This window comes from Centruroides vittatus, unplaced genomic scaffold (assembly GCF_030686945.1).
Source record: "Centruroides vittatus isolate TY-2023 unplaced genomic scaffold, ASM3068694v2 contig_1159, whole genome shotgun sequence".
Classification (NCBI taxonomy): Eukaryota; Metazoa; Arthropoda; class Arachnida; order Scorpiones; family Buthidae; genus Centruroides; species Centruroides vittatus.
Window position 1 is genome coordinate 1,829,063 of NW_027120745.1, and position 12,285 is coordinate 1,841,347.

Genomic DNA, 12,285 nt, shown 5'->3' on the forward strand with positions numbered 1-12,285 from the left:
TAACTTTTTTTTTGTGGAATATAAATGTTTATCTTAAATAACTAATTTTTATATGTGAAATACATTTCATATCGCTAAAGCTACTTTTTAAAATTAAGAAAAACAGTGTAGTACTAGCTTCTTCAAATTTTTATGTAATTGACCAAATGTATTTTTTTTTTTTGTTTTGTTTTTTGGTTTTTTGTTTTAGGAATATCAATTTTTTATCATTGTGTCAAAGTATTTATTTCACTTGTATATTAGGAAATATTTATAGTTTTTTATCAGTTAATATTTATTGATATTTTTCTCTACAGACTTTCCCAGGATCTCTATTTCTTGAATAAAATATAGTGAATTTGTCTTTTAAATTTCTTGTTTGTTCAATTTTTTTTAGAACTAATTAATTCAAAAACAGTTCATAATCATTTAAATATTCTTTCTCACCAAAGTTGAATGAATTAATATTTTCAATGCTATAATATAAATAAGTTTTAGTAAATGTAGTAGAATTTATTAATACAGTTGAGTCCGTATAAGTCGACACCCCAAGGGGAAGTGGAAATGTGTCGAGTTATCCAATATGACGACTAAAGCGAAGTTGAAAAAAACCGCAAAACTACAATTAGGAAAATATAGTAGTGCAATGTACTTTTCTGACCATCCATCACTGGCACTAAAGTTGGTTTCTACTCCAAGTACCTCAGTAATTTCCACCGCCTTTTGTTTCAGTATTGGTTCCAAAACAGGAATATTTGACAAACAAATTTGCTTTAGCCAACATAAATACCAAAAATATTTTTGAAATCATATTAAAATTTTATTTCAATTTTTCATGTTAAGATAAAATAAAAATCAAAAATATTTGCCTAATTGCATTTTGTTAAGGTTCCAAAAATAAAAAAATAAATGTTTACATTTGTTTCAATTCTACATCAATAATATAGAACATTAATTTCAAGTTCAAAGAATTTTTCTGTTATTTAACAGTGATTCTGTCATGTGAGTGCATAAATGAAGATTTATCAGGTTAACAAGCTTCTGTTATGTATCTAGTTTTTAAAATAAATAATTACAAAAATTTTTTTTTTTTTTGATACAGCATTATATATATATATATATACAGTAGAGCATCGATTATCCGACTTAATTGGGGACTGGGGTTGGTCGGATAACCAAAAAGTATGAATAAATACATTATTAGTATAGTGTATTAGGCCTGGTTTAAATACTAGTCTTCCTTTCATGGTCGAGCCAGTGCTGCCAGCTAAAACATGCAAAAATTTAACAAAAATAATATTAAAGTAGCCAAGACATAACCAAATATTGTAGCGTCACATCACTAGGGGACATTTGAATTTGCTGACTAGAATGCGGTCGGTTAACCGATAAGTCGGTTAATCGGGGGTCGGATAATCGATGCTCTACTGTATATATATATACATACAGCAGAGCATCGATTATCCGACCCCCGATTAACCAACCACGTTCTAGTCGGCAAATTCAAATGTTTGCTAGTGATGTGGCGCTACAATATTTTGTTATGTCTTGGCTACTTTAATATTATTTTTGTTAAATTTTTGCATGTTTTAGCTGGCAGCACTGGCTCGACCATGAAAGGGAGGCTAGTATTTAAACCAGGCTTAATACACTATACTAATAATGTATTTTTTCATACTTTTCGGTTATCCGACCAACCCCAGTCCCCAATTAAGTTGGATAATCGATGCTCCACTGTAGATATATATATTGTAGATAGTCATAATATCTTGATAATATGATAAATTAGTGTTTCAGATTGTACTGTAAAGTGAATATCACCATCTTTTTTCATTTGATAGTACATATAAAAGCCCAAAAACATATTTACACTGTTATTTATTAAGTATGTAATAATACTAGGCCTAAGAAATGATGCAAAAGTAAAATTAATAAATAAAAACAACTGTAAAAACTCCCTTAGGAGCAAGGAAAGTGCTGAAAATAATGAACATGAATATAACTGAAAAGTGCTGTATTAGCAGCCTTTCGATGTAAAGCATTAAGTTAATTAAAGCATTTTGCTGTAATACAGCCTTAAATCTCTGTGTATGTATAGTATGTACTGTACAGTTATGTAAATGTAAGTACTGATGTGTGTATTTGAGAAATTTATTTATAAAGAAATGAGTTTTATATGTCTGCTCTAATTTCATATATTCAATAAAATGTATTAGGCTGGAAATTTTCATTTTTACATTTATTCCAGTTAAGAAATTTTATTATTAAAATGTATTAATTCTGCTTATATATGTGTATAATTTTTTATGTAAATAGATAAATAGATTTCTATATATTTTATTTCTATGTGGAATGTGAAGATATTTTTAAAAATTGAATTAAAGTTTTGAATTTATTCTAAAATATTTGGTAAATTTTAAAATGTAATGAAAATAACTTCATTATACAGTAAGACCCTGCTTAATGCTGCCTCGATTAATGCTGATTTTATATAACGTGGTCTGCTCAAAGCCTTGAAAAAAGCTCAAAATTTATCTGGATTCAAATTAGTACAGCATTTGATTGATTCATATATAATACAATTATTCCCAAACACGAACCAATCAACAAAAGGTGGCAATTCATCATAGTGCTGTACTTTCCTTAAATCTATGTTTGTTTGGTGCAATTTTGGAAAAAAATAACATCATGGATGCCATAGGCAATATCGACTTCTCTTGACAGGAATTAACTGATAATTGCATGAACAATGTGTGGAAGAAGTTATGGCTGGAGGTATCCAAGAATTCTCAATGAGAAGAGCCTATTGCTGTATCGATTAGGTTGACCAAATTGTCAAACCTAATCGATACAGCAGGAGTAGGAAATATAGATGAGCAGGATATTGAGGAGTTACTGCAAGTTTCTGATGAGAGTCTTATTAACGACAATCGTCAAGAACTGGCAGAACAAGGAATTTATGTAGAACTGGAAAATAGTGATTCTGAAAATGAAGAACTCAAAGAATTTCTCTACAGATTTCATTAGTAAAAGTTTGGTAACGATAATCGAAATTGTTGATCAAATTGTAGCAAATGATCCAGATTTTGAAAGGAGGTCAAAAACAAGACAAGGCATTTTTGATGTGATCTCTTGCTACTGACATTTGCTTAACAAAAGAAAAAGAAAGCGACAAATTACACTAGACGACTTTGTCGGAAAAAAATCAAGAATTTCAGAAGAGCCAAAACCTTCATCACAAAAAATGAACTTTACATTTCTGTATGCATATGTTTGTGTGTTATTTAACATATATTATTATGCAAATTAATATAAAAATAACTTAAAATTAAAGTAAAATCTGTTTACTTTTGGTTGCATGTTCTCCTTTTCTTATTTACTCTGTGTTAAAATGACCTCGTTTAATGCTGTTTCATTTAGCACTTTGTCGTCTAGGAACATATCTCTCACGTTAAGCAGGGTTTTACTGTATTTTAATTTTGTGATTGTTTTTCTATCGCTATAATTAACTTTCTGATTAATAGTTTGTAAATGTTTTGTTTAAATTATTTTTAAAAGTCTTCATTATTAATTGCAGATGGTCATTTTCAATGTGAAATTAATATTGAAAATCCTTTGGGAATGGGTGGAAAATTAGCTGTTGCATTTGCTGTTCTGTTGAAAGTTCTTTGGTCTGGTACTCAAAATTCTTATGCTCCTTCAAAATTAAAGACATTGATAGGAATGAAAGCAATTCAGTTCACAGGCTTTGCTCAACATGATGCACAAGAATTTATGGCTTTTCTATTAGATGGATTACATGAGGTAATTTAAAAAATTATACTGATAAATTAATTTTAAATATTAAATATGAGAAAGTTTTTTAAAATAATGAAATAAATAAAAAAAAATATTTGAGGCACGATATTTACTGTAATATTAAATTTTATATAGGATCTGAATAGGATTAAAAATAAACCTTATACAGAAAATATTGACTCCGATGGTCGTCCAGATAAGGTATGAATCATAATTTATTAGTCATAACAGATGTTAATGTAACAAGTTATTTAACATTTTAAAAATTTTAATTAACTTTGTTTAATAAAGGTTTTTTTTTTTTAATTACAATACTAGGTTGTTGCAGATGAATCTTGGAGACTTTATAAGCAAAGAAATGATTCTATTGTTGTTGACATTTTTCAAGGACAATATAAGTCTAAATTAGTATGTCCTGTTTGCCATAAGGTTAGGAATAAAATATATTTAAATACAATTTAATGAATTTGGCAAAATATTTCATTTTTTTTAAATTTTTGATAGGTGTCAATTACATTTGATCCTTTTCTATATCTCTCCGTCCCACTTCCCAAAAAGAAAAGAGCTCTTCCAATTTTTTATTTTTCGAAAGATCCTTGCTGTCGACCTACTAAGGTTAATGTTTTTTATTAAATTTAAAATGTTATATGATTATTATATTTTTACATATATGTATTGCATATTTATTTAGTAATTCAGTAAATATTTTTTCTACTATAAAATTATATTTATAAATTCTTTTTACTTTTTTGAAATTAAATTTATAACATAGTATGATTATAAAACTACAGTAGAGAGTCGAAAATCGGAATCAATTGGGGACTGGGGTTGTTCAGATTAGTGATTTGTTCGGATTACCGATTATGTACGAAAAAATATTTTAACCTATCCGATGTTGAAATTTTTCTCCGTTGCGTGTCGCTTCGCGTTGAATTTTCGTCGAATTTAAGCCTAACGAAAATTTTTATAATAATAATCGAGGCTATTGTATCGTTAAAAATTATTTCTTTATTCTGTACAAACAAAATATATTGAAAATACAGTAATACAAATTCCGACTGAAAATGTTGCCGACTGAAAATTGTTCTGATTACTGGGGTTCCGATTAACGACTCTCTACTGTAGATTAAATACAATAAAATTTTGTAAATTGAGATAGACATGACTCTCTTGTTAAATTGGTTGTTGTGACAGATTAATAAAATAATAACTAATGAAAACACTGTATTATGAATTATAAGATTCAGTATTTGATGATCAATTATTTTTATAAATATTATATTATTATATATAATTTGTTATAAGTCGGTTACAGTTAATGAAAGTTTTGAGTTTTATGGTTATGTGAGCCTGCGGATTTTAAAGGGGATTTTAAAATTGATGTTAATCGAAATTAAAATGAATGTTAATTGTTTTGTTCAAAATATAAATATCCCCGATAGAAAAAATGGAGAATCAGATCAGAGGTCACTGGTTGTAATACCAAGTCAGTGGGAAAGTTGACACTTAGTTGTCAAAAATGCTTCGTCATCGTCAACATTTGACGATCACGTGACCCCTTTTCCACGACAATAGTATAAAAGCAAGAGCTACTGGAAGCTCGGGGCAATCGTCGTAGGAAGTTATAATTAGTGATAGTGCTCCTCGACTTCCAGACCTCCATACAGCGAACCCGATCCAGCTAAAGGGAGAAGACACCAGTTGGAGGATACCAAGGACTCCTACCGCTTCCATGCATGCATGATTGTCACATACTGCCTCCATATTCATCCTTAGAGGTATTTTGGGGCTAAACTTTGTAAACTCTCTCTCTGATACGCAGATTAGGCACGTGACATAGTTTCGAGATTAATCGCCAATTTTGTGTAAATAGTATAGCTCATAACCACATTTAACCTTAGAACTTATATATCCTCCTGTAATCTAGATTTAGTTATTCAATAAATGTTTTGTTATGTTGTTAAACCTGTCTCCTGTCTATCCGGAGATGCCTGTTGACTTGCTCACCTCCCTCGCCACTTGATAAAGAGCCATCTGAAATGACAATGTGAGCAGTCCTTGCAGACTGTTGCCGAGTAAGTGGTCAGTGGGGATTAACCCTTGGCCCATGGTTTCTCACAGTTATGAAGATTTAAAAATTTTTATTACTGAATGCTTTCGATTATTTGACCTTCTCACGAGTAAGGAATTAAGGAGAATATTATTCTGATATTAATTATTTAAATAAATGGGCCATTTGTAATCTGGCTCTAGTTATTTGAATAATTGAAACTTTGGATTGGTTTGAATATATCTAAATATTACTCAATATTAGGAAAATAGAAAATTTTAATTAAATGATAATTATATTGTAAATTATTCATTACTGTTCAATAATTTAAAGTCTACTTGTTAATGATTGTTTAAATGCTTTTATATGCCAGTTTTTGCATTATAGATGATTTAAACAATATAAAAATATTATAAAAAATAAATTTTAAATGCTGGGCAGAATTTTGTTCAACATTTTTCAATGAAAACAAATGTTTATCTTTTAGTTATTTGAATAGTAATTCAAATAACAAAAAGAGAATTTTGCATTAATATTCCTATAAATACATTTATTAGTAAAACATAACTTTTTTCTTTTAATTGCTAAAATGAGTTTTTCAAAAAAGTTTCTCAAGCTTGACCGAACAATGACGTAGAATTGTTACCTGATCAGAATTCTATATAAATAAATATTGTATATATTCTATCTATAATATCAATATTCTATACATTAGTATTTCTGCTTGTGAATTATTACAAGATATATAAATATATTTCTGATAGGTAAAAACTTTTTTAAATTGAACTGGTTGCACATTATAATTCAATTTACTTACTTACCATATTTCCTCACTTAAACCCGAACAGGATTTATTTTTAAACTCCTCCAGGGTTTATTTGGTGACTTAGATTTATGAAATTCAAATAAACCTCTTATTTGAGACTGGGATTTATTTTTAACAGTACCTTTATTTTGCAGTTTAATTGAGGAAATACAGTATGCATGCATTAAATTTAAAAGTTAAAATGTAATACTTTAAGTATTTATTTTTTGAATCACTTTATTGATTTTTTTTGTTGTTTCAAAGTTTTTAAAATTTAAATTGAAATTACAGTACACAAAAGTTATATAAAACTAATTTTCTATCATACTTATATAAAAATATATAAATGAAATATCAAAATTCACTTATCATCAGGGCAAACAAAGTACTGTATTTTTCACCTTAATAGACACATTTTAGTACCTAAAATTTATCTGAAAATTAGGATGCATTTTATACTGCAAAGAATATTTTTTTTCAAAAAATTGTGAGGAATATAGTATAGTGTCTTAAAAGATGAAAAATACAGTAAGTTATTCATTTTTATTTTTTATTTGCTCATTAAGCATATTATCAGTATATATATTTGTAGCATATGTTAATATGTAGAATATATTATTTATTATTAAATATGCATATTCAATTTTATCTTTTAATTAGTAGTTTAATTTAATAATTTAATTTTAACTAATAATAATAAGAATTTCCTACTTATTTCAGGGGCTTGATGGAAAAATGACATATTCCACTTTAGAAAGTTTTTAAGAAAAGGAAGGATTTGAGTTTCACTTCACCAGTGCTTTAATGTGCAACATTTTATTAACATGGATATACATCCCAAGGGATATGAAACTGAATTGTGAAAGCTTTTTAGAAGACAGATTAATATGATGCACAAATCCAAATTTGTTAATAACTTGTTTTTTATAGTTTTGTGGAATATGCCGTTTTTCAATCACATCCTTCATTTAATAATATACAGTAATAATTAGTAATATGCTAGTGAAATTAATTATAATATCTAAATTTAAAAGGAATTTGTTTTCTTATATCAATTACTAATACCATATTTATTACATTTTTAGTATGTAATAATGTTACCTCAAGATGCAACAGTAGAGGATTTGAAAGAGAAAGTTTCTCACAGAACAGGAGTTAATCCATCAGACGTATATAATTTTATGAATTTTTTTAATGTTAACTTTTTATAAAAATTAAAAATTTTTATGTTATTATATGACTTTAAATTATGTCACATAAAATTTATGCATAAAGTTGTAACTAAAATTATAACTTTTTAGAATTATATTTTACAAATTTAAAATAATTTATACCCATATTAGCCTGAATGTAAGTCAATCTCCAATTTTGGAATGCTTACTTTTTGGAAAAAGATTAAGACCTGAATATATTCAATCTTTCATACCAAAAATTTAGCACTTGCATGAAAAAAAATTTGGAAATTCATTGAAACAATACTACTACACTTTCATCTTCATCAGAACTTTCATTGTCATCATTCCTGCCTACTAATCCATTGCAGTCATGCTCTTCAAATGTGCAAGCCACTCAATATCTCTGTGCCTAGACATCAATTGTCCCAACATTTTTCTTAAAACCTGTAGTGAACTCCAAGCTGTGTGAGTCGTAGCTCTGTCCTGTTGAAACCACACATTAATTAAATCGAGTTATTTGAGTTCTGATCTCAGAAAGTTTTCCAGCAGGTTTACATAATGGCTAGCAGTCAATGTTACCATTATGCCTTCCTCCTTGGAGAAGTAGGGGCCCCATGATACCAAAATTGGTGACAATGCACCACACAGTAAGACATTCACTGTGCAGTGGTTTATAATGAAGCATTCAAAGGTTATTTTTTCCCCAATAATGGAAAATCTGCTTGTTTATCTTCATCTGCTCAAATGAAAGTGAGCCTTGTTTGCTAAAAATGAATACAGCATCTCTCAGAACAACTTGGAGAATATTCTCACATAACTCTTGGCAGCTTTCCCAGTCTGCAGCACTGAGTTCTTACATTGTCATCGCTCTGTAGGGATGAAATTACAGTTCCTTGTGTAAGATTCTTCTTTATACTTTTATCTCTAAGTTTTCAAAGCAGAAGCATGTTTATGTGCAGAACATCTTGAGGATCTCAAAAAAGAGTCCCTTACAGCTTGAATATTCTCAAGTGTTTGGATAGCTCGAGGCCTGCCAGATAGTTTTCTTTTTAGAGCTGACCCATTGCCCTGAAGTTAGTAATCTACAGCAGAATTGTTTTCTATATTGGAATATATCCATATCTTCATTGCGTAGCAATTATGAAATTGTTGTTTTTAATAAACACTTTGAGAGTGAATGCATGAGGTTCACCCAACCAAGGCATAAGACTACTGAAAACAATATAGGATGTGTTAACAAGAGATTTTAATAGTGCATTTTTAATAGGAGTTATTTGTTATGATAATTTCTTGTTAATATAATACAGTAAAACTTGTCTATGGAAGACCACACATGGCTCCTTTCAAAAAGTGGTCTTTTAGACAGGTGGTGCTGTAATACTGTATTTCCGCATATATTTGCACACTTTTTAGCCATTTCTAAGCAAAACTTGAGGTGAGCAAAAATAAGCAAATTTTTTCAACAACAGAACTATATTGGTACTGTATTTTATTCGTATTGGTTAACTTGATTAATAGGAGTCGTTGTGATTTTATAAGCCAGATTTAATATCTATATTTTAAAGATTAATATAGTATTTGCATTTTCTTAATTATAATGCACACTATCTTTTTTCCAACTTAATTAATTCAACTTGATTCTCTTCATTTGCTCCTCAGTTATGTGTATTACATCATCAATATAGAAGTGCATTGTATCTTTCCACCACTTTGGTTTTGGTTTTGTTAGTTTAATCTTATTTTAACTTTAAAAATACTGTATTTTTTTAAATATTTAATATTTTCTTATGTACAATAAGAAAAATTATTCATTAATAATAAAACAATTTTATTATTTCTTCTCATAATTCGATTTCATTACATCAATGACAATCATAGAATCGAAAAAGGAAGGTTGCCTGTTAAACTGATTTTTGCATTAATGCATTATTGTTTTTTTAATATTTTGTGTGCAAAACTTACTTGGATATTACTTTTCTAAAAATATCACAGAAATAAGGTAGGTTGATACAGAAACTATTTATTGCACATGTACTGTATATGAACTTCAAAAAAAAAAAAAAACTAAATTTTATCAAACGATGAGATCAGCCAATTAATTGTATCGTGTACAATATTTTATACTCCTAAGGAAAATACTGTAGGTCTACAGTACAATAAATTGTGTTTTCTCACAGTTAAACTTCGCTGCTAATTGCTGATGTGATAAACCATTTCCACTTTTGTGATACTTTAACACAATCTTCTAACAGCAGCACTTCACATTTTTTCATTTTTCACAGTGAAATTCATTTCGCATTTTTCAAACAAAGTGAAATGAATTTCCTTTGTAGCTAGATGAATTCATTAACACCTGCACCTAATTTCAAAAGTGAGAGAAGTGCCCAAAATGGGTTTGAACAATAGTTTAGACCAGATATATTTGTGGAAGTGGTTGCTTATTACAGTTGTTATATGTTGTTTTTGACCAAAAATCAATGCCTGTGGTCACATTACATAGATGGTTGTTTAATACAAGTAGAGGATTTGATCCTGGGATCCCGACCACTTTTTAGTTCTGAAATTTTCGGGATTAAGTTTTCCAGACCCCAAGATTTTCAGGATTGACATCATTTTAAAAAAGTTGCAAAATATTGCATGAAGCGAAACGTTCAGTGCGAGTGCTCTTAACAGAATTGCTTGCCTATCATTTTAATATAAAACTTCTTGTATTTTGAACTAAAATGATAGGCAAGCAGTTCTCACTGGGTTACCTGTTAGATGACCAGGGCCGGATTTAACAATCAGAGGCCCGTGGGCACAAATACAGTGGGGGCCACTTTTAAGAGTAGGCAATTCGATGGTTTAGAAAATTTACACAAAATACTGTACTTTCAACTAGATTTCAAATAGGAAGTTGTAAATTTCATTTAAAAATAAGGTTATTGTAAACATACATATATTTTATTGTGTAAAACTAATTATTTTAATTTAATAGAAAAATACCCATGTAAAATTTTTTTCCGGAATTTTCCTATATGTTTCATAGGTCTTTTCCCTGTGTTTAGTTTTCTCTGCCTGTGGCCCACATGATTAAGCCACACTAGGCTGTTGCTGTAATAGAAAAAAAATTTATGTTTAAACATAGTTTTGTGGTGGCCCTGGGTCCGCCCCCAAATGCCCTTCCGTAAATTCGGCCCTGCATAAAGGTTTTTTCAATTTATGTATGTTTAAAGAGATCTCACTGATGCTTGAAAAAAAATAACTTTAATATGAAGACTGAGTGATTTTAAGTCTGGTTAGTCTGACTCTAACAAGGAGACCCTATGGCTTTGGGGAAACGGATTTTGATGATCTTCGGTATGAAGGTAGTACACCGCGTGAGTGTACTACCTGTAAAATACTAAAGTGCAATACTCAAATGTAATCGAGAAAAATGAACGTAAAGTTTTCTTTAGCAATTTATGTATAAGTTACGCGTACTATCGCTTGAGCGTGCTGTGGCATGAGTGATAACGCTCCTGACTCATGCCTTGCATGCTCGGGTTCAATTCTCTTGTGTATAATTTTTTTTTATTCATAAATACTTATAATGTATTTATTTATTTACTCATTCATTTATTTTTTATTATTTATTTATTTTAATTTAATTTCTACTGTTCCAAGTCTAATATTTTTACTTCGAAAACCCACCTTTTTCAAGTTGAGAGAGAAGTATTAATACTTATGCCAGGTTTGAACATGGGTCTAGAGTCTTTTTCACTCACTCTTTAACTCTTTGTTGACCAATTTCCACGCATCCAACACATCCAATGTATTATTGTATAATTCTGTGCCTATCAGCATAGCATCTTCAGATAGTGTATCAGAAGATGTTGCAATTAAATTATTTTCGAAAAGTAAACTCTCATAATACACTACGCCATCGTTTAGCCGCTGCTTTGATACATCACTGTATAAAGAGTGATCATCAACAGTCTTTTCGTCACAACGTGAAGAACTTGCTTCTCTTGATGACATTTTTATAATTATAAAATAACTTTTCAAAATAAATTTCACCGCACAAATACGTCTATTCGTGTCAGAAATAAACTGCTATTTAGAGTTGTACAAAACAATATTCTACGTCTTTCTAGCCTAGTGCCAAAAAATAACTAGACAATGTTAATTTTGACAAAAAGTTACAAATTATCAGTTCAGATATATATATATATATATATATCTGAACTGACATTTAAACTTGATAATTTGTAACTTTTTGTCAAAATTAACATTGTCTAGTTATTTTTATATATAACATATAATATATAATTATATTATATAATTATAATATATAATTATAATGTAATTAACATATATATATATATATATCTTATTAATTTCTCTAATAAAATGTATTGAAAAATATCGTATTTAAAACTAAAGATATTAATAAATGTACGTGATTTTCTTTCGTACGAATATAATGATAATTTGATTTTTGGTGAATTTTTTAAAAT

At 28.9% G+C, this 12,285-nt stretch overlaps 2 protein-coding genes across 2 annotated transcripts in view; one reads left to right on the plus strand and one right to left on the minus strand.

Annotated features, from left to right (window-relative positions):
* LOC136980625 (3-hydroxyacyl-CoA dehydrogenase type-2-like) overlaps positions 1-12,285 on the minus strand; it is a 268,457-nt gene that overhangs the window by 145,335 nt on the left and 110,837 nt on the right. The gene's annotated exons all lie outside the window — the stretch shown is intronic.
* The window catches only part of LOC136980517 (ubiquitin carboxyl-terminal hydrolase 19-like), an 80,467-nt gene that overhangs the window by 24,233 nt on the left and 43,949 nt on the right, over positions 1-12,285 (plus strand). Inside the window, exons 10-14 of the mRNA XM_067276650.1 lie at positions 3,557-3,783; positions 3,913-3,978; positions 4,096-4,206; positions 4,282-4,392; positions 7,718-7,801. Of these exons, the coding sequence (XP_067132751.1) occupies positions 3,557-3,783; positions 3,913-3,978; positions 4,096-4,206; positions 4,282-4,392; positions 7,718-7,801 (599 nt within the window). The remainder of the gene's footprint in view (positions 1-3,556; positions 3,784-3,912; positions 3,979-4,095; positions 4,207-4,281; positions 4,393-7,717; positions 7,802-12,285) is intronic.